Here is a 26,715-nt window from a genome sequence, read left to right as displayed (position 1 = left end):
AATTCACAGGGCATTTTTATTTTACCTCTTTTATTGGCAGAATTACTAGTTTACATGTCTTCCTCACCCTTTGCTCAGCATCTGACACAGTGTGCACTCTGAACTTATTGAATGCAGAACTTATCCTACCGTAGACTAAAATCAGAATGTATTTCGCAGAGGAAAGAACTAGACTAAAGCAGGGGTAGAATTTGGAGAGCAGAGAGCAGCAGATGGAAATATGTGGGTAATGGGATTATGTGTATCAAGTACAGGTTGCTAATTGTCAAATTGAGATCCAAATAATTATTAGTATTAGGTTAGTGCAAAAGTAATTGAGGTTTTTGCAATTATTTTTAACCTGTTAAACCGCAATTTTGCACCAACCTAATAAAAACAAATAAAAATGTCTTTGGTTATTAGAATAGCACTTTGCAGTTTTGCAGTGCTTTCGAAGACCCATTATGAAAATTATTGTCAATGCCAAAAAAAGGCCATTACGGTTATTTTAGTTTTCTGCTTGTTAGGTTGTTGGAATTCTGCTTTTCTGGGCTTTTCCATCTTTTCCTGTCTTAGGGTTGTTGTGTTTCCTGAAGCAAACAAGATTCTCTTTGAAAGGGATCTTGATTTAGCGGGAAGAGCACTGCATTTCAATCAGAAGACGGATTCAATTACCACCACACCTACCAAATCAAGGCTTAGATCAACCCGCCTATTTCACAGGATTGTTTTGAAGATCAAATGAGGTGAAATATTGTGGAAGTGCTTTATGAACTATGTAACCCTGTGTAAATTTTGAGGAATGGTTATCATTTCCTGATATTTACAGAACTAGAGAGTAGGCGATGGAGGGACCCTTAGAAAGCATTTAATTCCTGAGAAAGGCAGTGTGGTGTCATGGAATGAACAGTTTCTGATGTGAGACCAACTTCAGTTGGAATTCTAGCCAGGAATTTTACTACCTTTTGCCTTGAGCAAGATACTTGGGCCTCTGTTTTTAGTGTGACACATGGGGATCATACCTCCCAGGGTTGTGAGGGTTAAATAAAGTAAATGAACAGTCTAGCACATAGTAGGTACTTAATATCTACCACAATTGCTTCCCGTGATGAGCAGTGTTGGCTTCCCGCTCCCAGATGGGAGTTCCACCTTCTCTTAGGCATAAATTCTTGCCTCAGAATTCTAGAGGTGGATCCCTTCTGGAAGAGCAGACATGAGGAAGGGACACTTGTAACTCTTAGTGCACATTGGTCTAATTGGTTGGCCCTTCCTGCCCAGGGCGCACTAACAGTTACAGTTGCCCCAACAGACCTTAGGAATCGACAATTACAGGAAGAGCCTGCAGAGGCTGCTGCATGGTCTGACCAGAGTCCATGCGTGGGTCAAGCTCTGTCAAGAAAAACAGCTGCCCAAGGTCTCCCACCATGTCCTCTGTACCTGAGAACGTGCAGGGACCTGTCAAGACCTCCTGAGCTCCTGGCTTGTTCCCCAGGTAAAGGTATTGGAGTGTGGAGCGTAGGTCAGCTCATTCAGGCAAACCCAAGGCGAGACAGGCCTCAGCCACCTTCCATCAAGACAGGGCCTCAGTGCTGAAGGCCTACCTACCACACACCTGTTGCTTTTACTCCACTTGGCCACCTCCTATTCCAGCTACAGAGTTACTCCTCCCTTGTTGACACTTGTCAAACAATTCCTACTCTTCTGGAAGTCTGACCACTGATGAACTATTACAAAGAGCTACTTTCCTTTGTTCTTTCCAGCGATTCCAGTTTCTTCCTCCACATTGTTAACCCAACAACATCGCACTGCTAATGCTAGTACTTCCGTGGACTCAGGGCCTGGAAACCTGACATCCCACAGCTCTCCTAAGCAGTGTGTCCTGGCAGCAAGAGCCTGAAAGCCCTGGTGGTGAGTCCCAGCTCTTCATTTTCGTGTTTGGACAAGTTACTAAATCTTCCCAGTGTTGCCTAGTGTGTAAAATGTTTTAATAAGACTGACCTCAAGGATACTAGCACTAACAAGATGAGATAATGTGGGCAGAGCACAGGGACCAGAGCCTCGGAGTAGTTTAGCAAATGTTGATCTGATCCCCTCCCCTTTGCCAGGGTGTGCTGGAATTCACTCACTGTGCTTTCTGCCTTACATCCTTTTTGAAATAGGCTCTACAATAAATAAGTAAACCAGCAAGACAAATACAACGCAGACCTCCTTTTCTCGCTTCTCTCTTTCTTGTCTTTGTTCTTTTCCTTTCTTTGTGCTCCTTTCTTTCCCCTTCTACTTTTTCTTTTGTGTGTCTGTATGTGTCTCCATTTATTTTTCTGCTTCTCCTACCATACCTTAGCCATGGTTAGGGAGAAATGAATCAAATATTTTTACTGTGAGAGATCAGAAGATAATAAAGGGTCAAAAGAGAAGTATTCTAGAACAGAATCGAGTTTCTCACGTCATGTTCTCAGCGTTGGAAAATGCATTATCTATGTCGATCTAAACTACTGTGGGTTAGGCAACAATTTTGGGGGGGAAGACTCCCTAACGGATCTTTAGAATGGCCAGACCACCCTTTTCTTCCTTCCTAATGAGCAGACTCTGCTGATTAGCGGATCCTTGAAGCCGGAGGCCCCTTTGGCATGGAGCCCTTCCTTCACATTTGTTTGCAGTGATGGGCTCCGAGACCAAAAGACAGAACTGTGTCAGGCAGACTCTTTGGGGTTCCCAGGAGCAGAGAGAGATGAAGCAGCTCGAGGAGAGACCATAAGAGAATTGAACTGTGAGAGGTTGGCAGAAGTAGAACTCCCTAAGCCAGAGACCGTGACTTTGACCAAATCATGTTCCTTTCTCCTTACTTCTCTTTATGAAATGAAAATAATTCCCACCTGTCTTACAAGGTGATTAGGAGAATCAAATACCAAAGTGCTTTGTGAAATGTGAAACAGGTAAACTGATACTTGGATGAAGTGTATCATAATTTACGTTTATTCAATTGCACAGCACCTGTTTCACGACATCCACCCCTAGGCATTGATGAAGCCCAATAAGAAAGGGCCCTTTTCTCAAAAGGAACTCACAAGTTAGATGGTAGTTTTAGGATAATGGGTAGGATGGGATCTTCCGACAGTGACCTCAAGACTTTGAAACTAGAATTAGCCGAAAGAAGGCTACTGAAACATGCAGAGGGTCAATAACAATTTCAAGATGCCTTAACCTGCTAGGTGTGCCCCCAACTTTCTTTCCACTGTATGTGTCACCAAGGTGAGGGCTGAAGCAGCTCAAATGCTCCATGAGCAGGAGGAAGCTGTGGGATGTTGGGGAGGGTCCCCACAAAGACTGGAGCGTTGTCAGCATCATCGGAAACCACAAGAAACCAGGTCAGTGCGTGGGGCCCACTCCCTTAGCTCCCGGGCTCTGCTGTGAGCTCTGGGGCTTCCTGAGCAGACTCTGCTGATTAGCGGATCCTTGAAGCCGGTGGCCCCTTTGGCATGGAGCCCTTTGCCCAGAAAAGCTGGAACTAGCCAATGGCTGGATAGAGAGCTGGACTGCAGTCCCGAGAGTGAGCCAGGTGGGGAGCCAGGATGCATATGGGGCAGGGGAGGCTTTTGTGTGTCCTATAGTGCTTTTTTGTTCTGCCCAACTCGAAATGGTCCCTCAATCCCCTCTGTCTCTGGCACCCAGTGCAGAGTAGTGCTTAATAGCTCTGTTAATTCTTTAAGTGAGGGGATGAAGCATGTGTCCCAGGGAGATCCAAGTCTAAGAGCATCTTAATGGGCGGGTCAGATCCAGAGGGTGTTGCAGGAGGAGGAGGGGTTAAGAAAGGGGTGCAGCCCACCATACCCCTAACCCTGTGCTGGCCTTTTTCCTGTTATTTCTCTGCCCCAGCAGAAGGCAGTTAGGGCGAGTAGGGTTTTCTTGGGGGCAAGCATCCTGAAGTATCTCTGCCTGGAGGAGAAGGAATGTGGCCTGGCCTGCTGGTTAGGATTCAGGAGGAGTTTTGGGGCTGGGCGGGGCAGGGCAGGCTGAGGCGAGGGCTCCTGCTGGCACTGCACTCCCTGCTACTGTAAAGAAAGACTTGCTGCCCACCTTTAGGCTGTGCAGCCATGTTCTGGGCGCCCTAACTAGACGGAAGCCCATGGGGAGCCCCACTCTGGCAGCCCTGCTCCTGTCTCTCCACCTGCTGCTCATTGGGCTCTCTGCCTCCGCTGGGATTGGCTGCCCCTGTCTGCCCTGCTGGAACACCCGCTGTCTGCTGGCCTCCCACATGGTAAGGTGCCGCTTGCTGCTGGGTGGGGACACCTGCCTGGCACAGGCCGGCAAAGCTGCCCACTCTCCTGTCTGTCCTTTCCTACCTGCCCAAGTCCCTGTGCTCTGGTGGCAGCCTCACTGTGAGCTCTTACACAGTCTCCAAGGAGCAGCCAAGGTCCTGGTGGGCTCAGGGCCTGGTGAGGTGGATCTGGGGAGGAAAGAGCCACAGTGAATGGGGTATTAGCGTCCGGGCCTTGGAATTAGGTGATTTTAGAGGCAGAGATCCCAGGGAGAGCGCTCTTTATGGAAATTCCCACTAATTCTAGTTCTCTCCCTTTTTCCCCCCCACTGGGCCCTGCACCTTCAGGATGACAGTTTTGCTGGTGAGTCTCGTTCCCTGCCCTGCTCTTCTTCCCCACATCCCTTTGTTCCAGAAGCATGTGTCCAGGGGAGATCCAAGTCCAAGAGCAGCTTAATGGGCTGGGGAGCAAGCCTTCCATTCTAATTCTTGGTTCCCAGCCTGGGAAGTAGAATCAGGACAAGACTGGATTTGCATCACAACTCTACCACTTACCATGTGTGGCTGCAGGCAGCACACTTAACCCCTCTGATCTTCAGTTTCCAAAGGGTCTGTCAGTGCAGTAGAAATGATTGTATAATGAAGACCATCTACCCTGAGCTGTGGGGAGCATTAAATGAGAGACATGTGTAAATCTCCAGGCAGTCCCCCTTACCTGTCAGTGTGGAGATGGAGTGGATTGTTCTGTCCATTACACAGTTAGGGAAACTGAAGCCTAAAGGTCGAGCAACTTGACTGTGGTGTCCCACGTTCTAGAGGGAGACACAGAAGCCAGAGATCCTGATTCCTGGCCTAAGGCCAACCTTGCTCTCTGCCCACAGAGGAAGCTGCTGAGTAGCTGTTGCCTGTCTGAGAAGGGCCATCACATCTCCGTCCTGTCCCCAGACAGCTCCCACATGACATACTTTCCCACACATTATCTTACTTGATCTTGACAATAGCTCTACTTTATGAATGAGGCAGCTGAGGCTCAGTAAGGTCCATACCCTGCCCCAGGTCACATGGGCAGGATGGAAGTGGCTCAGCCTCAAGTCCAACTTGTCTGAGGCAGGAGGGACCTCCTTGGACCCTACCACTTGATTTCCTTTTCCTCTTTCGCAGGAAGGTCTGCCCATATTCCTTGCCGTACCTGGTTGGCCCTCCCCAGCTCCCCAAAGCCTTGGTGTGCTCAGCTCTGGCACTGCCCCTACTGTGTGTGCCTGCACCTGGTGTCAGTTCCTTCAGGTATGAGAAGCAGCCCTTTGGCCATCTCAGTGGTTTTGTGAATTAGGGAAATTTGGGTAGTGGTGGGGTGCGGGGCCCCCAGCTGAGGCAAGTGGGACTTATTATACTAGAACTCATGTTTGTCCCATTGTCAACCTCAACAGAGACTTGGGGCATCCTAAAATAGCACACCGTGACTGCTCTTAGTGAGTTCATTTGTATCATTTTGTGAAGGTGTTTCTCTTCTCATCTGGCACCAATTCTTGGAATTAAAATGTTTTAGTTCTATGAATTTACTATTATTACCTTCTGTTTGTAAAGTAAGATTGTTCTTAGTTAATGCTGTATTTTCATTGCCTATCTCAGTGCCCGATACATACTAAATGCCCATACACTGCTTAAGGATTGGCAGTTTGTAATTTTTCAGTTATAAATAATGCGACAATGAACATCTTCATATATATGTATATATACTTATATATATTTCTTAAGTAGAGGAAGATATATATATGTGTATATATATATATATATATACAATCAAAAAAGGATTAATTTCTTAAGTACCAAAAATATATATACATACACACACATATATATACATATACATATATACATGTATATATATATATATCTTTTTGGTACTTAAGAAACTAATCCTTTTTTGTTTGTATTTTAACTTTCAGGAGAAAAGAGGCTTGATATCATTACCCCCCTTGATCTAAAATGACTTACAGTCCAACATTGGGCACATCTCCAGGTAGGGGAGGGGCACTGAAGGGCTGATATGAAATATGTCCTTCCTTTCCTGCGCAGGCCCTCAGCGGGACAGGTTCCACCGCCTGGTGCAGAAATCCAGAAAGTCTTACACGTTCCACTTCTGTAGGAGACACACGATGCCAGCGTCTGCTCAGGTACTTTCCAGTTCCAGCCCTGGCCTACACCCCAGCCCTTTGCTTTCTGTCCTCTCATTTTGTTCTCCAGCCACATGAAAGAGATGGAAAGTGTGGAGATGAAGTAGACTGTTCTGTCCATTACACAGTTAGGGAAACTGAAGCCTAAAGGCCGAGCAACTTGACTGTGGTGTCCCATGTTCCAGAGGGAGACACAGAAGCTAGAGATCCTGATTCCTGGCCTAAGGCCAACCTTGCTCTCTGCCCACAGAGGAAGCTGCTGAGTAGCTGTTGCCTGTCTGAGAAGGGCCATCACATCTCCGTCCCCTCCCTAGACAGCTCTCACAAGGGGCAACGCTCTAAAAGGACCCAACCATCAGATCCAGGGGCAGTGGAAGAGCTCCCAAGACAGGGCTCACAAAAGCACAAAGGTAGGCATGGGGTGTGACTGGAGATGGGCACAGTCAAGTCGTAGTGCCCTTGCTAAGGGCAAGACACAAGACCACCAAGCCCCCTTTCTCCCCAGGGCCCGAGTTCTCCTTCGACTTGCTGCCTGAGGCACGGGCTATTCGAGTGAGCGTTCCCCCAGGCCCTGAGGTCAGCGTGCGTCTTTGTCACCAGTGGGCACTAGAGTGCGAAGACCTGAGCAGTCCCTTTGATGTCCAGGTATGGAGTGCCATTGCCCTGTAAAAAGCCGGATCTCTCAGTGCTGGAGGAAAACAGCCTACCCCTTATACATAAAGGGAGCCTGAGGTAGAGAGGGAAGATAATTCTCCAGCACCCACAAGTCTGAAGTGTTGAGCATGAAGACCTCTTTGGACTAGACAGAAAACACAGGGGGGAGCGGCAAGGAAAGGGCCCACAGAGACCTGGAGCAACCATGATTAGCAGAGAAATGAATATGGTATTTACCTGCAACGAGAAGCCCACCAGTGAGATTCAGGTTGTATTCATTAAGAAGCTGTTTCAGTTCCTTCAAGAAGTTGTTCTCCCTGAGAAAATAACAGTGGTCACATCTGTCCTGGTACCCTTCCATTGCCCTCCCTTTGTTGCTGCCCCTCAGAGATTGAGATATCCCCATTCTCCCAGGCCAGACCGATACCCCACCTCAACCTCCAGTTGTCACAGAGGCCCTTGTGAACAGCTGGCACCATTTGCAGGGACTGATAACGCACCCCTGAGGCCCTCAGCTCTCTTCATTTATAGAATGGTGATGATGCCTCCCGGCATCACTGTGATGCTGGCATTTAATTATTTCTTTAGCACCCAGCACCCTACCTGGCATACAGTGGGGCCCATTAAATATATGTTCCTTTCCCTGACTCCTCCCTCCCCCACTCCATACGTTGAGACACCGAGAGAAACTGGTCAGAGTATAGAGCAGAGACCCTTTAAGAGGAAATTTTTCGATGAAAGAATTCAGTCTCATACAAGAGGAAAAATAGGGTGTTGGCCAAGGTCCCAGCTTCCTCCTGCCCTGGGCTAGGGTGCCTGTGCTCTTTCTCAGGTATCTCTTCTTCTCTCCCTTTGCTGCTTTGTCAACAGAAAATTGTGTCTTGGGGCCACACTGCTGACCTGCCTTATGAATTCCTTCTGCCATGTCTATGCATAGAGGTGAGCAGAGAAGAGGGCATGGATCGTCCATGGCCCCATTCCTGGGGCCCCCGATAGCGCCATTGGTGAGACACATTTTCAGGAAGACAGGTTTTAAAAGGACTGGGTGTTAATGGGTGCTTGGAAAGACTGGTGCCAGGTTGACTGTGAGCCATACTCTGGGTCAGAGATGGCAGTGTCCTGCTGAACATGGGACATTTTTTGGGGTAATTCCAACCTCAGCTCCACCCAGACTTAGCTTGCATTGGTCCAGACCTGGTCGTGGCCTACAGAGGCAGAATAGACAGCTGCCCTCACTGTGGGTTCTGATCAGTCACGGTGGGGGCACGTAGCCACTGCCAGGTTCCAGATGGTCTGCAAAGCCATGTCCCCACTAGTCCTTCATAGCGGTCCTCCTCTCCCTAATTCCGAAGGTCTAGCATTAAGACTTATGTGGCATAGACAGAAAAGGCAGGGGGCCTTATCTCCCAGGGGGAAACTAAAGGGAGGATACAGGCAGAGACCTGCCACCTGGCGTTTGGGCAACCCAGAGGGAGGAGCCCAGGTAGGGCACTAGACGCCCTGGGAACCACGGAGAATGGAGGCCAGGGAAGCCAAAAGTGGAAGAATGTGGTCTCACAGTCTGCCTCTTTCTGGAGATAGGTTCTCCTTTCCAAGGAGAAAAGGACTCAGCCCCTCACTTCTGTTCTCACTACCAGACCCTGGCGTTCCTCCCCCAGACTCAAGCACCACTACTCACACCCTGCATTGCTCCCCTCCTCAGTGCCCTGCTGGCTCAGGAATGAGTTCCAGGTCTGAGCGATATAGGAAAAGCCCTTCCGCTACCTTCCCTGCCTGCTCCCTGTCCCCCCAGGCATCCTACCTGCAAGAGGACACCGTGAGGCGCAAAAAATGTCCCTTCCAGAGCTGGCCGGAAGCCTGTGAGTGCTGCCCATATGCACTCTTGTGCATGCACAGCCCCTCTCTGTCTCTTACACACACACACACACACACACACACACACGCACCTACTTCACACTTGTGTTGGAGGAAGGCCCCAGAAGGCATGCAGGTACTTTCCCTGGACTCCGTGGGGGAAAAGGGCTGCAATGTCTGCAGGTCAGCCTGCCAATAAATCAGAGTATTGAACACAATACTAGGCACTGTGGGGGCTTCAGAAATATTGAATGTAAGGAGGTCATGTCCTGAGGATGGACCAGAGGAGCTGGGCTCACTCACATCCCAGCTCTGCCACTTACTTTCCTCTGAGCCTCAGTTTTCTCACCTGTAAAATAATGACACTTGCCCTGCCTTACTTTGCAACTGTTTATGAGGCCTGAATCCAATATGATATGTCAAAGTGGTTGCTGACGTCTAAAGTGCTGTACATATATTTTTGTCCCCAAGCTGAAGAGACAGGACTCTCAAACATGACAAGTGAATAGCACAAAGCAGCCTGCATTCCAGGGCAGGGTTGCACGTAAGGAGTAGGCTGTGCAGCATGAACTCAGGAAAGCGAGACGCCATGTACAGGCTGCCATGAGCAAGAGCAGGTCTCTTAAAGGAGGTGACACCTGAGCTGCACTCAGAAAATGAGCAGGATTTAGACAGGAGAGAAGAGAAAGGGAGGGCATTCCTGGTTCTGAGAGGAACCTAAGCAAAGATACGAAGATTTCAAGTTTGGGGAGCAACAAAGCACTAGCCAGAATGATGCAGGAAGGAGAGGAGACTGCTAAATAGAAACGGTAATAAAGGAGCCCTGGAGAAGGCATGCTCATTTTGGGGGTTCCTAGCAGGCCAGTAACTGCTGGGAGCCTTCACAAATGTGGCCTCCGGATGCCCTGGGGATGGGGGTGGCAAAATGAGGGCAAAGCGGGGCTCAGGTCTCTCCAGGCCTCACTCTCTGGCCCTGCTGCTGCCCAGATGGCTCGGACTTCTGGAAGTCAGTGCACTTTACTGACCACAGCCAGCACAGTCAGATGGTCATGGCCCTGACACTCCGCTGCCCACTGAAGCTGGAGGCCTCCCTCTGCCAGAGGCAGGGTTCGCACACCCTCTGCGAAGACCTCCCCAATGCCACAGCTCAAGAGTCAGACGGGGTGAGACAGGCCTCCCCAGGACCGGAGTGGGCAGGGCGGGGCCCAGGGCCCTGCTCCTGACTGACCCCCTTCTCCCACCACAGTGGTACATTTTGGAGAAAGTGGACTTGCACCCCCAGCTCTGCTTCAAGGTACAGACGTGGGCAAGTGGGGGTGGGTAGGGATGTGGATGCTGCCTGGAGCTTGCTGACCTACCTTTCTTGGATCTCTCAGTTCTCTTTTAGAAACAGCAGCCACGTTGAATGTCCCCACCAGACTGGTGAGCCAATAAGTGACCCCAGCTGGGAACCCCTCCCACGATTTTGCCCTCACCCAACTGTGACCAAGCCAAACTCTCACCCCAACTTTCTGTCAACTGCGGCCCAGCTCTTATCACCTCCCCAAGCAAGGTCTCTCACATGACACCCTTTTCCCCACCCCGGCAGCCCCATCCTGGAACGTGAGCATGGACACCCAGGCCCAGCAGCTGATCCTTCACTTCTTCACGAGGACGCACGCCACATTCAGTGCTGCCTGGAGCCCCCCAGGCTTGAGGCAGGACAGCTGGGCGCCCCCTGTGTACAGCATCAGCCAGGTAGGGCCTGGCCGCCCACTACGTCTATTGCTCAGAGCACAGCAGGTGGCGGCAAGCAAATCCCTGACTTACTGGTTATTGATTTACTTGATCAGCCTTTGTTCAGCTGGCTCCTCTGGCAGGGTCTTCCCTTTCAGTTTCTGAACTTACAGAGATACACAGGCAAAAGACTTGCCCTTCCACATCCAGCTGTTCTCTTGCCCCCTCAAACTGCTGCCACATTTTATACTGATGCTCTCCCCAACCCACCTGTCCTCTACCACCGTGCTTTTGCCTGCTTCCACCAGGCAGCTGGCAGAGGTTCTCGAACTATCTCCCAACCTAAAATCTTGGGAGACAAGAGCCCCTGGAAGCTGAAGTGCTCTTTGCAGAGTACTGTAAACTACTGACAGATATGTGAACTAAGAACAGTTTCACTAGCAAACTCTCTTCTCTGTATCTGATATAAAAACCACAAATATATCTGCAAAACCACAGCCCCAGGCAGACTAAGCATGACTAGCTCTTCCCAGTTCTTTCTTAAATGCTCACTTGCAGCTTGCTTATTTGTTTTGTATGCTCCGAGGGCTCCCAAACAGACAGGTGGTAGCAAATGCCCAAGATTTAAGACCACGTCATGCTGAAGATTTAAGACAAAGTTGTGGGAAAACCTGAAATGGAGAGAAATCCATGGACTCATTTGTTTCTCTGAGCTGGGAAAAGACCACGTTCACTGAGTTCAGCCATGACTTGAGAGCCACTGCCTCAGCACTTGCTTCCAGCTGACTGGAGAATGGGATTTGGCACAGGGTGGGGTACGGGGTAGAAGGTGTTCCCAAAGGGTGGAGATTCTGATCAGCCCCCTACCCAGAACTCAGAACGTAGGGCACAGCCACATCCTGCAGGTAGGCAGGTGGCAATCAGTTCTCTCCAATTCAGTATGCATTTATCGAGTGCCTATTCTATGCCTACCCTGTCTCTGGCCCTGGGAGATACAAGAAAAGTATGTAACTGAGTCTCTGCCTCTGGGAGTCCACAGTGTAATATAGCTACTATGACTAGACGAATACACACTGTCCTGTCTGTTATAAAGAGGTTCACCTGCATATACCCATGTGACGCTCTCAATAACCCAGAAAACTAGGATCATTACCCTTCACAGACAAATGAAGAAAGTGAGGCTCAGGCAGGGAGGTCACCTATTTCCATGCAAAGACCACACAGCTGGGAACGACCAAGGCAACCGTTAAGCCTGACTTTATTAACTGGGGTCTCCTGAGTCTACAACTTACATTCTTTCCAATGGATAAGCTGCCCTTGCAGGTGTGCGGGACAGGAGGGGGACAGCATATCATTAGCCTCCCTGTTCTGTGCGCTGCTGGAGGACAGAGACAACATCTGCGCCCGCCGTTTTTCTTCAGGGCTTGGCATAGAGTCGGCACCCGGAATATGTCTGTTGACAAGTGCCCGACTACATGACCATTGTGTATTTTTGCAGCAATTCTGATCTGGGAATGATCAGTGGGATCTGGGAATGAAATCAGGGAAGGCTTCTTGGAGGGGTGGCACTTGGCATTAAGCCTGGGAGAATTTGGGGGAGGGTGGGTGGTGGAAAGGACGAACAGCATGGGCAAAGGCTCAGAAGCTGGACAGAGCCAGATTTGCCTCCGTGGGAACAGTCATTTTGTTCTTTATTCCGACAGACTCAGGGCTCAAGCCCGGTGACACTAGACCTCATCATTCCCTTCCTGAGGCCTGGAGGCTGTGTCCTGGTAAGGAATCCTGCCCTCCTTCCCTCTGCACACACTGCGCTAGTATCTACCCCACAGGTAGCACACTGGGCAAATCCAGTCTGCAAAAATGTTTGCTTTGGCCAGCACGGTGTTTGAAATTGGAATTTGTTGCCACCATTTAAGTATTGGGAAATGTCATATTTTAAAAAGCCGACTTCTGGATTTTCTTGACAAATCAGAAAACCTGGTATTCTGTGTCTACATGTAGGCCTGGTGACAATGGCTGGAGCTCAGCAGTGTCTGCTTCAGCCAGGGCCTGCCCTCCAGGTCCCCGTGTCGTGCACACCCTGGCCAGCTTTGAGTTTCCTTTTGAGTCTGCGACTCCTGACCTGTTCTGGGCTGGAGGCATTCCCTGTGCATGTAGCCTCCTCTCCATCCCCAAGCCTCATTCGTCTTCCCCTGGAGGAAGTGCTATCCTGGCTCATGGGTGGGGGTGCTCTGTGCCCTCAGGTGTGGAGGTCGGATGTCCGCTTTGCCTGGAAGCACCTCCTGTGTCCGGATGGTGAGTTCTTGGGGCAGCGGTAGGAGGGGGGTTGGGCACTGAGGCGCCCTTGTCCTCATCCGGCTTGACTCAGTCTCTCATAGACGCCTGGGACTCCTGGTTCTGGCCCTGCTGGCCCTCACCACCCTGCTGGGGATTGTCCTGGTCCTCACCTGCCGGCGCTTGCTGTCAGGTATAGTCACTCGTAAGTGACCTGGGGATGCAGACCTTCCCAGCTCCTAGGCTAGTTGCCCCCACCCTTCACCTTCCCCAAGAGCCTTGTCCCTGCTGCTGCGCCCAGCTCTTTGCTACCCAAAGAGGTGAACCTCAGCTTCCCTAGTGGGCAGGAATGGTTAAGACAGGGCAAAGTTCCCATTGTACCAAGTCTCTGCTGGGCAAGCGGCGAGTGGAACAGAAATGCAGCCTGCGTGGCCCCTGCCAAGCCTGGCACCCTGGCCCTCGCCCCTTCCGGGGCACCTTTATCTAATTAGCCCCAAGGCTCCCTACAGACTAATGCTGCCCTGGGCACCCACCCCCAGCGCAGATAAGGAACGGGGTGGGGGGGGTGGGGGAGGAGAGGGGCATCCTATGATGTAGCCCCGAGGCCGGGGAGGAGAAGGCTGGGCTGTCCCTTAGCCCCCACCCTGTTCATCCGTGGCTCCTGCCCACAGGCCCCGGCCGAGCACGGCCGGTGCTGCTCCTGCACGCCGCGGACTCAGAGGCGCAGCGGCGCCTGGTGGGGGCGCTGGCTGAACTGCTGCGGATCGCACTGGGCGGCGGACGCGACGTGATCGTGGACCTATGGGAGGGGACGCGCGTTGCACGCGTGGGCCCACTGCCGTGGCTCTGGGCGGCACGGGCGCGCGTGGTGCGGGAGCGAGGCACGGTGCTACTGCTGTGGAGCCGCGCGGGGCCCCGCACCGCGCCCCTGCGCACTCTGCTCCGCGCCGCCCCGCGCCCGCTGCTGCTGCTTGCGTACTTCAGTCGCCTCTGCGTCAAGGGTGACATCCCACCGTCGCTGCGCGCCCTGCCGCGCTACCGTCTGCTGCGCGACCTGCCTCGCTTGCTGCGGGCGCTGGACGCGGGGCCTTCCATCGAAGCTACTGGCTGGGGCCGCCTCAGCCCCCCACCGTGCCTACGGGGACGCCTGGAGCTGTGTCGCCGGCTGGAACTCGAGGCAGCCAAACTTGCCCACTAAGGCTGAGCAGAGCTCCTCCGCAAGGCAGATGTCTCAGCAGCAGGCGTAGGGGCACTGGCTGGCCCCCAGAAGGAGGCTTCTACCGTGGAATCCTCGGGGTGTCTCCTGAAGACTACTGCCCGCAAAACCTTATTCCTGCCTCCCAGCGAGGGGCAGAGGAGACGACTCACTCCCAGCCCTTCTGCACGTGTGTCCGGCTTTCTCGTGATGCTTCCTGGCCTCTCAGAGGGAGGGAGTCTGTTTTACTGAGAACTCTTCTGACCCCAGTACTGATGAGAGGAGGGAGATTTTCCCACTTCCTTTTTCCAAAATTCCAGAAAGTACTGTGCACATGCTCTAGTCCAGGCTGAAGAGATTGGGACAGGGTTAGGGGAGGCAGGAGCTATGGCAGTTCTGAAGGGGGGGGGGGGCTCCAAGGAAGTGGAAGAAAAGCCCCTTAGGGGCCAGGGATCCCCCTTTCTCAGACCCAGGCCTTGCCCAATAGGGAGGGAGGGAGGACTGTGGACCTAGGGAAAAAGGATTTGGGAGAACGGCCACAGCAAAGGTGGGACAATGGAGACCAAGATGGAGAAAGATGAATAAAGGAGAATATGATGGATAAACTAAGAAACACAAGTGCTTCTCTAGTGTGCCCAGGATGCTGAGTTGGGGGAAGGGTCAGCATGACCCTGCCTGGGGGTTATTATCCATCAGCTGGTGGCCCAGATCCTCCATGTCCACACCCACACCCCATCCGTCAGGGAATGCCACGGGAAAGGCAAAGGAGAATCTGGAAATCTTGATCCTCACTGTGATTCTACAGATTCAAAAAAGTGGTGTGTGTCCATCAGCACAGCCAGCCCACGGCAAAAGCACAGCTGAGACCCCTGTCTGGCTGGCGCTGGGTCCTGGGTTCTTCCCTCCACCCCCACCACGCTTGAGTATACGAAGTGGTGAAAAGCCTTATCCCTGCCTTTAGAGCTCCTGACCCACAAAGGGTCACTGAGGCCCAAGGAGTCTGTGTGAAGGCACCTGGGGTGCCCAGTAAGAGGGGACCCAGTGGGCACCAAGATCCCAGAATCATGTGGGAAGCAAGAATGCCCCAGGATTGCCCAGGCCCTCCTTAGGGACTTTCAGGATGAATAAGAGCTTCCTTACTCAGCCATGAGTCTGCTGCTGCCCTCTCCAGGGGCCCTCCCAGCTAGGTGTCAGCAGGGGAGGAGGAGGAAAGGAGGGAAAGAAGGAGGGGAGGCCACCACCCCAGTCCAAGGCTGCTGGCTTCCAGGCCTGGTATTGGTGGGAGGACCAGGGTGGGGCGGGAACAGCCAGCTGCCTGCCGGGAGCCAAAACGAAAGCACTCGTTGGCCGGGACTGAGAGTGGAATCAGGACTCCCAGGAGGGGAGTGCCCCAGCCAGCCAGCGCTGGGACCCCGGAGGCTGGGGAGACATTCTGGGCCCTCCTTCCCAAAGGCACAGGGCTGAGTGGGAGCAGAGGTGAGGTGTCTGCCCCCCCTTGGGGGGGCAGGACAGGGCCTCAGGCCTGGGTGCTGCCTGGCACCTGGAAGATGCCTGTGCCCTGGTTCCTGCTGTCCTTGGCCCTGGGCCGAAGCCCCGTGGTCCTCTCTCTGGAGAGAATTGTGGGGCCTCAGGACACTGCTCGCTGCTCTCCGGTGAGTCGAGTCTGGGGAGGGTTGGGGAAGGCTCACGGTTCAGTCTGAGGCCCATCAGGGCCCTAGCCTGGCTCCTGTCACTGCCACCACCACCGCCAGAACTGCCCTGGCTGGTCTGTCTGGTACTGATGGGGTAAGAGAGGAACGGGGTGGGGGGTGGGCAAGAGCCTGGTCTGTCTTCCTCTGGGAGGAGCTTGGGATAGGAAACCCCAGAAAGAGATAGGTGGGGGGGTCTCAGACAGGGAACGATGGTTAGATTTGGGAGCCTAATCTCTGACTCTCCTTTACCTCCTTCCCAGGGCCTCTCCTGCCACCTCTGGGGTGAGTAGCCCTACTTTTAGAGAGAAAAGGACTTCCAAGGTTGGTGGAAGGGAGGGGAGCTGTCCCAGTTCCATGCCCTCATGGCCATCCCTCAGCCCAGGAATTGCCCAAAGCTCTTTGGCCCTCTGGGGGGTGTCAGGTACAACCAAACTCTGGGTTTGGAACTGCTTCAGCGCTCACCCAGTCCTTCATGCGCAGACGGTGACTTGTTCTGCCTGCCTGGGAGCATTGTGTCCGCTCCAGGACCCGTGCTGGTGCCCACACGCCTGCAGACAGAGCTGGTGCTGAGGTGCCACCAGGAGACTGACTGTGACCTGTGTGTGCGTGTGGCTGTCCACTTGGCTGTGCGTGGTGAGTATGTCATCCATGTATACATGGGAGGGGCCTAAGTACTGGGGCATCTATCTGCCAGGCAGCCCTGGACAGCCTCTGTCCTCCTGGAGGATGCTGCTGAAGGACCCCCAGGCCAGTCTGGTCTCCCCATCCAACCCCTAGGCCCCAGGCCTGGCCCCTGCTTCCTCAAACTGCACTTTCTGGAAGCCAAACCCAAAGCCAGCCCAGAGCAGGGGGCCTGACCTGGGCCTCGTTCTTGGGTCCTTCCAGGGCACTGGGAAGAGCCTAAAGATGAGGAAGGACTTGGAAGAGTAGCTGACTCAGAGCGTGAGGGGCCTAGGAATGGTGAGGACAAGCTGGCTGACCCAACTGCCCCTCACTAGGACCGCGTGTGGTCCCTGGGCCTGACCAACCCCCTGCCCTGTTGCTCACAGCCTCTCTCCAGGCCCAAGTTCTACTCTCCTTCCATAGCTACACTACTGCCCGCTGTGTCCTGCTGGAGGTGGAAGTGCCTGCTGCCCTTGTGCAGCCTGGTCAGTCTGTGGTATGTGAAATAATAACAACAATAACCATCACCTCTAAATATGAAATCTGTAAAGTGCTTCCAAATGCATGATTTCTTTAAGTCCTGATTGGGATCAGAGCTGTAGGCAAGTCCTTTTAGCCTTTCATGCCTTAGTTTTCCTGTCTGTGAAGTGGGGATAAGAGTAGTCCTATTTCATATGGTTCTTGTGAGAATTAAATGATGTGATAATGCCATGAACTAGGGATTATCATTACCCTCATTTTCCAGATAGGGAAACTGAGACTGGGAGAGGGAAAGTTTGTGGGCAGGATCCACTCCTTTGACTTCCTGCCATACCATGTCTGCCCCATGGTGCAGGGTGTTGGGGCTACCTCAGGGGGGTGTATCCCCACTCAGGCCAAATCACTGAACCCTGTGACTTCCTCCTACCCCCAGCTAATATCCTCTGATCTGGGAAATTGTAGAGAACATTTGTTGGCCTACCTCCCAGGGCAATCGTGAGGACCAGTGAGGCACTGGATGTGAAAACCACTGCTGTGGGGAGGGGTGTCTGAGCACCTTGCTTTATCCACGTGATCCAGGACAGCCAGGGTTGGGGCAGGGACTCAAGCAGCCAGGGCCCTTATTCCTGCCCTGCTGACACCCCTATTGAGGGTGTGTGCTTTAGAATTGGGGGCTCTTGAGGGAAACTTCAATGGCAGAATTTCAAGCCATACCGTACAAATACAGTCATTAATTAGGGAAGAAGGGAGGGGTCCACGCAGAGTAGCTAGAGCCTTTGGCCAGATTCTAAACCCTATACCACCAGCTTTCTGCCACCCCTCTCCTCACAGGGCTCTGTAGTATTTGACTGTTTCGAGGCTGCTCTGGGGGCTGAGGTGCAAATCTGGTCATATACGCAGCCCACATACCAGAAGGAACTCAATTTCACGCAGCAGCTGCCTGGTAAGTGGCCCTAGAGCCTCAGGGGCCCCAAGTCCTGGTCCCCCCTAGTCTCTCTCCCCTTTGGTCACTCCCCTTCTGCTTTCACCACCTCCCTCGTGCTGTCCACTGTCAGGCAGCAGCGTGAGCTATCATCCTCCTCAGTCAGTCCCTCTTGCCTCCTCGCCAGAGGTGACATGGTTTTCCTGGCCCTGGGGAAGGTGCTTCGGGGACTGGATAGATGTGGGTGGTATTTAGGAGACAAGGAGCCCTTTCCAGAGCTCCCCATGAGTTGAGCTGCCCCCCTTGTTTCCTTGGTCCCCAGCCTTACCGGAGGCTTTTCTGTGATCTCTCCCCAGACTGCAGGGGACATGAACTTCAGGACAGCATCCAGAGCTGCTGGGGTAGGGGCAGGGCCAGCGGGGCTGGGAGGAGGGAGGGCCAGGTTCTGGAGTATTAGGAACCCTTGGAGTTGGATTCAGGTTTGGGCTGACACATCCCAGATGCTGGCAGAGCTCATCCATCCATCCATCCATCCATCCATCCATCCATCCATCCATCCATCCATCCATCACACATGAACTGCAATAGCTCCAACTTTGTGCCAGGCACTAGGAATATAAAGGTGAATCTCTTACTCCCTATAACAAATATTCATTAGTACCAGGGACATCTAGAGGCCTAAAGCATTGTCAAGATTATGGTGCCCCTCTCCCATATATCAAAAAAAATTATATTAAATCATAAAATAAGGGCCAAGAAAGTCAAGGTTCTGATGGTTTTTCCCATGCACTAGATTTTTTTGTTTTGTATTTTCTTTTTATTGTGGTGTAACACATACAGAAAGTGTATGAAGCACACTGATTTTAATGTTCAGTTCTTTTACTTTTTACATATGTATACATTTGCGATAACTACCACCCAGATCAAGATCTAAACACTGTGTTTTTTTCCTAATCCACCGTCTTGAATCTCTGCTCTCACTGTGATGTTTTTTGAACTCTTAAATTATTTCAACTTCATTTTCTTTTTGGTTCCTTTGATCTTAAGGTTGGCGTGCCTGCCTCTGGTAACCCATTAAAGACTACATGGCACCAGAGCTTTGAAGATACAGATACACATCGTGCATTTCATGTCTTCATTCATTCAGTTACACATTGGTTTACTTATTCAACAGATATTTATTGAGTACTTAGCCTGCACAAGGCATAGCACTAGGCACTGGAGACAAATCAATACACAAAACTGACAAAATCCCTGCCCAGAGCCAACATTCTAGCTGGGAGTCAGGGTCAGGGTCAAGGTGCGGGTGAGGAAGGACACGATATACACATGGGGATGTGAAATATGCAATAGTTAGTTGGTGCAATAGTTAGATTAGTGCTAGGGAGAAAATGCAGGGAAGGGGGATAGGGAGGTTAGGAGTTGTAGCTGTCAGGAATGGCCTCACTCTAAAGCAGGGATGTCCAAACTTTGGCCCGCGGGCCAACTGTGGCCTGCAATCCATTGTTAATTGGCCCACAGCAAATTCCAAAAATATATTTAGTTTACTTAAATAAACCAGGTGAGGCAATACGTACTTTACCTCGAGTGAGTGGCCCGGCTGTTTGTATTTTACCGGATATGGCCCTTGGTGAAAAACGTTGAAAAAAGTTTGGACACCCCTGCTCTAAAGGGTTCCATTCAGAGGGAACAGTCAGTGCAAAGGGCCTGAGGCAGGAGTGTGTCTGGTACATTTCAGTGTGTCTGCAGCAGATTAATTAGTGCTAGGCGATAAGGCTAGAGTGGTCACAGCAGCCAGATTGGGTAGGGCCTTGCAAGCCATTGTAAGGACGCCATCTTCTACTCTGGGAGTAATATGGGGGACCATCAGAGGCTTCTGAGCAGAGGAGAATTATTTATTTTACAGTGGTTACAGTATCCTTCTGGCTGCAAAGGGAGAGTCAGGGGGAAGGGTGGTCTCAAGACCCATACTGGGGCCTGCATGGGTTTGGTCCCTGGCTGCTGGGGACACAGGCTCTGCCCTCCAGGGGCCTCCCTGCCTAAGGAGTTTGAAGGGAACTCCAAAGGGTCAGTTGGGGAATATGGCCCAGGCTTGGGTGTACAGAGGAGTGAGGGGGTCTGTCTTTTTTTGGCTCCCCCACAGCCTTGCCATGGCTCAACGTGTCTGCAGAGGGTGACGCTGTGCACCTGGTCCTGGACGTCTCTGAGGAGCAGCACTTCGGCCTCTCCCTGTACTGGAACCAGGCCGAGAACCCTACAAAACCCTGGTGGCACAGAAACTTGGTGAGGCCTCCCCCACCCCACATCCACTCCCACTCTAGGCCGAGGCCCATGCTAAGGATATGAACGCATTATAAGGGGACCCTTGAAGAGGACACAGCGATCCACACCCAAAGAAAGTGTTGGTGGGGGAACTGCTTCCTGCCTGGTTTCCTCAACTTTGGCCTCCAACCTTCCTCTCTTCCTTATCTTCTCCAACTTCCCCACTTCTGCTTGTCCCACAGACTGGACCGCAAACCATTACATTGAACCACACAGACCTGGTTCCCTGTCTCTGTATTCAGGTAGGACAGAGTCCAGCTGGGTGCCAGGGGAAGGGGACTGGGGAGTTGGTGAGGGCAGTGGGCCTCACTGTCTTGTTCTCATCAACCTCCACCCTCCTCTTTGAGATGGAAACTATGGCTGGCCTTCCCCTGAACTTTGCTGTCCTATGCCTTCTGACTATTGCATGCTCTGAATGCTCTTCCTGATCCTCTATACACAGGACTCCTACTTATGCTTCATGGCCCATTATTCAGATGTCACCACCTCCTGGAAGCCTTACTTTACTCCTCCAATTCCCTCTCTGTGCTCCCCTGAAGGGCAGAATATGTGCTATAAACTCAGATGGGTTTGGATCCTGACTCTTGCCATTTGTTAGCGATGTGACATTGGGCAAGTCACTGCACCTCTCTGAGCCTCTTTCCTATCTGTAAAATGGGAAAAATAATAGTACCAACTTCCTAGGGCTGTTATGAGGAAATGTGCCACATCTAAGCTTGTGTATGTTGGCTCTTTCCTCTCCGTCTGATTGCACATTTGTCATCAGGTCCCATGTATTTGACATCTGACAGCAATGCCTCTCATTCTCTTTCCCTCTCCTCTCCATCTCAGCCGTTTGGGCTTATAGCATCTCTCCTCTAGACTGTTTCAATAAGTTCCTGTCTCCCAGAGCTTTTCTGGAATTTTGGGCCCCATATTCTGACCCCCAACTAAACCATTCCACTGTGTCTTTCCCATGATTCCCCTTCATGGGAATTTTGTTCCATCCAGATGGAGCTATCAAGCAAGATACACTTTTGCTTAGGTGGCCCCACTACCTGAAATGCCCCCACTTCTTTCCATTCATCCAAATCCGTACAACTCACATAACGCCTTTCCCAAAGCTTTTCTCCAACTTCCTGGCCTCTCCTATCTACACATCTCCTTGTACTTCTGTCCTTCCTTGTCCATTGATCACCTCCTTTTTTTTTTTTAATTTGGGCACCTGTCTCATTTCTTGATACAACAGATGCTCAATAAATGAGTGATCAAATTATTAATTTATGTACATGTTTTATCCTTAATGCAACTGTGAATTTGTCATTTCCTTGAAGTCAAGGAAATAATATCTAATTCAAATTTAGTAGGGCAAGGCTCCCCCAGAGCCTTGTCCAATGCCTGGCACGTAGTAGGTGCTCTCAATTAAAGGTTTGCTGAGTAAATTATTATTTCTAATGCTTAGCACGGCACTAAGCACATAATAGATACATTTTAAAAGTCTATTGAAAGAATAAATGGATGTGTCCTTAACACCTAGGACAGTGCCTGGCACAGCGGTTCTCACAAAGTGATCGTGGATTTAATTATTGAATGTCTCTAATGCCTACCATAGTGCTAAGGCACACAGTGGGTACTCATTAATAGTTTTTAAATGAAGATGTTGCCAGATGGTGGCATAGGGTTTGTTGAAAAGAATAAATGTGTACATCTCTAGAGCCTTGCACAAGGTGAAAAGACTGAGCATTTTAAATATCAGCCTAAAAGTGTCCCCAGTGCCTCACAGAGGGCCTGGCACATGCTTCTGGAAGGCTGGCTGGGTTGAACTAACTGTGGAGCCCTGCTTGCCTTCCAGGTGTGGCCTCTGGAGCCCGACTCGGTCAGGACGAGCATCTGTCCCTTTAGGAAGGGTGAGCAGACCTGCAGGGGCCAGGGTGGGGAGTGGTGCAGGTGGTTACAGGCAGGGCGCACAGTGACGGACTCAGCCTTCTCCCTGCAGACCCCCGTGCACACCGCAACCTCTGGCGTGCTGCCAGGCTGCAGCTGCTGCCCCCAAGGGGCTGGCGGCTGGACGCGCCATGCTCGCTGCTTGCCGAGGCCACATTGTGCTGGCAGGCACTCGGTGGGGGTCCCTGCCAGCCGCTGGTCCCGCCCCTGTCCCGAGAGAATGTCACTGTGAACGTAAGCCTGGCAGAGAGGTGCCCGGGTGGGGGAGGAAGGAGAGCGCAGGGGGCCACCTTTCGTGACCCCACCCATTCCCCTCTTATCACAGAAGGCCGTTGAGTTCCCATTGCTGAAAGGCCACCCTAACCTCTGTGTCCAGGTAAGAAGCGGATGCCAGAGCGCTGTGTTGGGGGCAGGACCCCCACCCCTCACCCTTGGCAGGGACCGCCCCAGACAAGGCACTGTCTCCTGGACCCACTTTATCCTTGGGTCCCTGGAGCAAAATGGTTACGGGCTTCCTCTTTAGTATAGGAGTTCCACTATTTACTTTAGCAGTGCATGGGACCCTGGGCAAGTCACTTCACCTCTCTGAAGGTCAATCTCATCTGTTTAATGGGGATGTTAATAGTAACTACTTCATTAAATAAGAGAAGAGCTTCATCTTAGGGACTGGCACAGTCTAAATGCTCAACAAATATTAGCTACTTTTATTATTGTTATCATTATTCTGTTTCCCTACCTGTATAATGGGTTGCTCTACAACTTCAAAGGATGATTATAAACATATTCATTCAAGATTTATTGAGCATCTGCTATGTGCCAGGCACTGTTTTAGGCACTTGGGATAGATGTCAGTGAATAAAACCAATAAATATTGCCATCTTTATAGAGCTTATGTTCTAAAGGAGAAAGGCAGACAACAGATGTAACAAGTAAATTATTATAATGTGCTAAAATTATGGAAATGTGGGGCAGGACAAGGGAGGATTGGGGTTGCAATTTGAAGTGGGGTGGTCAGGTGGTTAGATGAGAAGGGAATGTATGCATTTTGTCAGACATGAAAAGAGCTAATTTAGGGTCATAAGGACCATTAGCACAGATGAACTCACAAGGCCGAGGCTGAAAAAGATGGAGTGACTCCTAATCATCCAGCCTGGAACCCAGATCTGCCTAAGGTCAGGTCCAGAGTGCAGACGCCCCACCCCACCCAACAGGCCTCCGCTTGCCTGTCCCTTCTCTTCTGGTCTTTCTGGCCTTGGCTCTTCTTTTTTTGTGTGCCCCTGACCCTGGCCCCTTCTAAGCAGGTGAGCAGCTGGGAGAAGCTGCAGCTGCAAGAGTGCTTGTGGTCTGGTGAGTGGGGCCTGGACGAGGGTGGGGCAGGGCCATTGCAATAGGGGTGAACACAGAAAGTGCCAGCTCCTGGAGGTGAAGGTCAGGCATGGTGGGTGCACATGGCAGCTCCCAGCAAGGTTGGGTCTCAGAGTGGGCTCTCACCCCTTTCAGACTCTCTGGGGCCCCTCAAGGATGATATGCTGCTGGTGGAGACACGAGGCCCCCAGAACAACAGATCACTCTGTGCCTTGGAACCCAGTGGCTGCACCCCACTGCTCAGCAGGGCATCCACAGTGAGTGCTGGGGGACCCTCCTCCATGTATCTCTCCAGCTCCATCTCAAACCTGGCCTCAAATTTTCCCTGCATTCAATGTTCCCCTCCTCTGTGCCGGGCTCTGTGCTGATCTCCAGGAACGTGGGGGTGATTCAAGCCTGAGCCCTGTTCTCAGTGGCCTCTCAGAAGGCTCCCAGCCCCAAACCCCCATTCTGCTCAGCTGCAGCCTGGTGGTCTCCTAGGTGCAGTGCCCCTAGGTGACAGCCCCTTACCCCTTGGCTTGGCAGAGGGCAGCTCGCCTTGGAGAGCACTTACTACAAGACCTGCAGTCAGGCCAGTGTCTACAGGTGAGTAGGTGGCAAGAGGCCCCCGCCCCAATGCCCAAGAACAATAGCCCTAACATTTTACCTTCAGCCTCTCACCTCTTCCTGTGCCCAACAGAGGGCACCAGGGGACTCTCTTCCTAGATAGAGGCCTCTTCACTGTCCTTCTAGCACCCACCCACCACCTATTTGTGCTTAGTTTGTGTCCAGTTCTGGGAAAGCTAAGAGTTGAAGAAGTATAGTTCCTGTCCCCGAGTTGTTCACTGCTTGCTAAACACCAGTAAACAGATAACAGTCACATATGCTAAGCACTGATCTCCAGGGAGAGCTTCAAGGAAGGGTCTTTTCATGTGGGTCAGCTCTGGCATGGAGGAAGGCACCGTCCAGACAGTAGGCACAGCCTGAGCAAAGGCAGAGCAGCTTGAGGGAATCTGCAGTGTGTGTGTGGGGTGGGGGGGAGAAAACATGCACAGTGGAGGCTGTGAATTTGGTGATCAGGCTGGCTAGAACTTGGCGAGTGCTAGCAGCAAGCTAAGGGCTTTGGGCTTGGTCGTTTGTGTCTTACAGCTGTGGGACGGTGACTTGGGAGCACTATGGGCCTGCCCTATGAATAAGTGTGAGTATGACAAGAACTGCCCTTCCTCTTCCCAGCTCTCCAGGAGCTAGAATCTTGACGGGGACCATTCCTGGAGGCAGCATATGCAATGGCCTTGTTCTTCCCTGGCTCAGATAAATCAGAGGGTCACTCCTTCATCTATTCAGAAACTATGACGAGAACTTACAGGGCATCCCAATCTCACCAACAAGACACAATCCTTGCCCCCACCCCAGCCATAGAAGGCTAGAAGGACATTAGCCTCAAATCACTTACATTTAGTAAGTGTGAGCTATGGAAGCACTCACTACAATGTCAAAGGGAACGCATGAATGCATATCATGGGGACCTGACCTGGGTGAGGTGAGGAGATCAGAGAAAAGGTTCAAGCTGAACTCTGAAGGCTGATCTACATGAAGGGGGTAGAGATGCAGTTTGGTGACGAGGTGCTTTTTTGAACTCCAAGGTGGTCAGTGGGGCTGGAATGTCTTGGGAGGCAGGCCTCTGTCCTGAGATGAGGATGCAAGGGCCATGTAGGGCCTTGGGAGCCAACAGAAGGAATTTGGAATTTACATTAAGAGCAGCTTAAATACGAGAGCTTCCCAAAAGGCTATAATCAAACTTGTATTTTTAAAAGATCTCTGGGGCTGCCATGTGGTGAATGAATTGGAAGCAAAAAGAGGTCAGGGACACCAGTGAGAAGGCTGTCGCAGTCATCCGAGAGAGTGAAGTCAAGGACCCAGCCGCTCTAGGCTTAGGGGACAATAATATTGCTGACATTTGAGCACTTACTATGGCTTTATGTCTATTAATATATGTAGTTCTCACAACAACCCCATCAGTAGATTCTATTGTTAACCCAGTTTTACAGAGGTAAAAACTGAGGCAGAAAGTGAAGTAACTTATTAGTAGATGGGTCTATGGTCATATACTGGCTTTGACACTATGTGCTGTGGACTTTGGCCAAATTACTTCATTTCTCTGAGCTTCAGTTTTTCTCCTTCGTGAAGTGGGGTGAAAAGTGTAAGGCCTCTAAGTAGCCCATCTCCTCCCTTGGGCTTCCCAGATACCCACCAACGCTGGGCCCTGGTGTGGCTGGCCTGCCTACTCTTAGCCGCTGTGCTTTTTCTTCTCCTCCTTCTCAAGAAGGACCACGTGAAAGGTGAGCAATTCCAGGCTCCCTATTCCCCAGGGGCAGGGCTGGAGTGGGCTTGGGAGTTCACGGAGAGGAGGTAGCGGCTGAACTCACCTGCTGCCTCCGCCTCTTTCCCCTAACAGGGTGGCTGAGGCTCTTGAAAGAGGACTTCCACGCGGGGGGTGAGTGTGAGCACACGCAGGGCCGGGGGCCGCCCCCAGAGGGCTGGGCCTCCGGCCATCTCACGTCTTCCCTCCCGCTGTTCTCTCTGGCAGCAGCCGCCAGGAGCCGCGCGGCTCTGCTCCTCTACTCGGCCGACGACGAGGGCTTCGAGCGCCTGGTGGGCGCCCTGGCGTCGGCGCTGTGCCAGCTGCCTTTGCGCGTGGCCGTGGACCTCTGGAGCCGTCGTGAACTGAGCGCGCATGGGCCCCTGGCCTGGTTTCACGCGCAGCGGCGCCAGACCCTACAGGAGGGCGGCGTGGTGGTCCTGCTCTTCTCGCCTGGAGCCGTGGCGCTGTGTCACGAGTGGCTACAGGACAGGGCGTCGGCGTCCGGGGTGCACAGCCCGCACGACGCCTTCGCCGCGTCACTCAGCTGCGTGTTGCCCGACTTCTTGCAGGGCCGGGCGCCCGGCCGCTACATCGGGGCCTATTTCGATAGTCTGCTCCGTCCGGACGCCGTGCCCACCCTGTTCCGCGCTGTGCCTGTCCTCGCCCTGCCTTCCCAGCTGCCCGACTTCCTGCGAGCCCTGCAAGGACCCGGCGTCCCCCGCCCGGGGCGGCTCGCGGACAAGGCGGAGCAAGTGTCCCGAGCCCTTCAGCCTGCCCTGGACTGCTGCCTCCGACCCCCAGGGACCACAGAGACAGGACGCAAGATGGGACCTGAGGCAGGGGACAGGACTTGAATAAAGGCAGACGCTATTTTTCTATTCACGTCTCTTCACGTGTATCTCTGAGC

General features: G+C 52.0%; 2 protein-coding genes across 16 annotated transcripts; both read left to right on the top strand.

The window, feature by feature from the left end:
- The first annotated feature begins 293 nt into the window (after positions 1-293).
- Positions 294-15,281, top strand: IL17RE (interleukin 17 receptor E). Of its 8 annotated transcripts, none has more exons than XM_019748338.2 (19): positions 294-725; positions 1,740-1,887; positions 3,229-3,344; positions 4,060-4,234; positions 4,583-4,598; positions 5,396-5,518; positions 6,311-6,408; positions 6,659-6,818; positions 6,914-7,053; positions 7,933-8,001; positions 8,765-8,921; positions 9,904-10,079; positions 10,163-10,210; positions 10,293-10,338; positions 10,505-10,653; positions 12,336-12,404; positions 12,876-12,927; positions 13,011-13,099; positions 13,578-13,847. In XM_019748338.2, exons 3-19 carry the CDS (start codon positions 3,250-3,252, stop codon positions 13,695-13,697), a joined length of 1,782 nt encoding a protein of 593 aa, XP_019603897.2. In that variant the 5' UTR covers positions 294-725; positions 1,740-1,887; positions 3,229-3,249; the 3' UTR covers positions 13,698-13,847. The 8 variants fall into 8 exon arrangements, with proteins under 8 accessions (XP_019603897.2, XP_019603895.2, XP_019603892.2 ...); XM_019748336.2 differs by having other exon boundaries at positions 304-725; positions 13,001-13,099; positions 13,578-15,281; XM_019748333.2 differs by having other exon boundaries at positions 304-725; positions 13,001-13,111; positions 13,578-15,281.
- A 153-nt stretch (positions 15,282-15,434) lies between these two features.
- On the top strand, positions 15,435-26,686 carry IL17RC (interleukin 17 receptor C). Of its 8 annotated transcripts, none has more exons than XM_074313011.1 (19): positions 15,435-15,753; positions 16,053-16,074; positions 16,273-16,425; positions 16,678-16,752; positions 16,842-16,951; positions 17,767-17,878; positions 18,214-18,258; positions 20,001-20,140; positions 20,362-20,421; positions 22,011-22,065; positions 22,155-22,336; positions 22,428-22,478; positions 23,404-23,449; positions 23,603-23,724; positions 23,993-24,052; positions 24,596-24,644; positions 25,690-25,785; positions 25,902-25,946; positions 26,034-26,686. In XM_074313011.1, the coding sequence occupies exons 1-19, from the start codon at positions 15,649-15,651 to the stop codon at positions 26,660-26,662; spliced, it is 2,157 nt and encodes a 718-aa protein (XP_074169112.1). In that variant the 5' UTR covers positions 15,435-15,648; the 3' UTR covers positions 26,663-26,686. The 8 variants fall into 8 exon arrangements, with proteins under 8 accessions (XP_074169112.1, XP_074169111.1, XP_074169109.1 ...); XM_074313007.1 differs by having other exon boundaries at positions 15,436-15,753; positions 25,902-25,940; positions 26,037-26,686; XM_019748282.2 differs by having other exon boundaries at positions 15,436-15,753; positions 25,902-25,940.
- Positions 26,687-26,715: the final 29 nt, after the last annotated feature.

This window comes from Rhinolophus sinicus, linkage group LG10, assembly GCF_036562045.2.
Source record: "Rhinolophus sinicus isolate RSC01 linkage group LG10, ASM3656204v1, whole genome shotgun sequence".
Lineage (NCBI taxonomy): Eukaryota > Metazoa > Chordata > Mammalia > Chiroptera > Rhinolophidae > Rhinolophus > Rhinolophus sinicus.
This window is presented reverse-complemented; position numbering and strand designations above follow the sequence as displayed.

What these genes read in the sequence shown, in the direction of transcription:
- IL17RE (XM_019748333.2), top strand. Translation starts at nt 3,250, where the DNA reads ATGCTCCATGAGCAGGAGGAAGCTGTGGGATGTTGGGGAGGGTCCCCA. An exon ending in CGGAAACCACAAGAAACCAG is followed by an intron (nt 3,345 to 4,059) that starts GTCAGTGCGTGG and finishes GCCCACCTTTAG; the next exon opens with GCTGTGCAGCCATGTTCTGG. An exon ending in GCACCTCCTGTGTCCGGATG is followed by an intron (nt 12,928 to 13,000) that starts GTGAGTTCTTGG and finishes GGCTTGACTCAG; the next exon opens with TCTCTCATAGACGCCTGGGA.
- IL17RC (XM_074313011.1), top strand. Translation starts at nt 15,649, where the DNA reads ATGCCTGTGCCCTGGTTCCTGCTGTCCTTGGCCCTGGGCCGAAGCCCC. An exon ending in GCAAGAGTGCTTGTGGTCTG is followed by an intron (nt 23,450 to 23,602) that starts GTGAGTGGGGCC and finishes CACCCCTTTCAG; the next exon opens with ACTCTCTGGGGCCCCTCAAG. An exon ending in TGCTCAGCAGGGCATCCACA is followed by an intron (nt 23,725 to 23,992) that starts GTGAGTGCTGGG and finishes TTGGCTTGGCAG; the next exon opens with AGGGCAGCTCGCCTTGGAGA.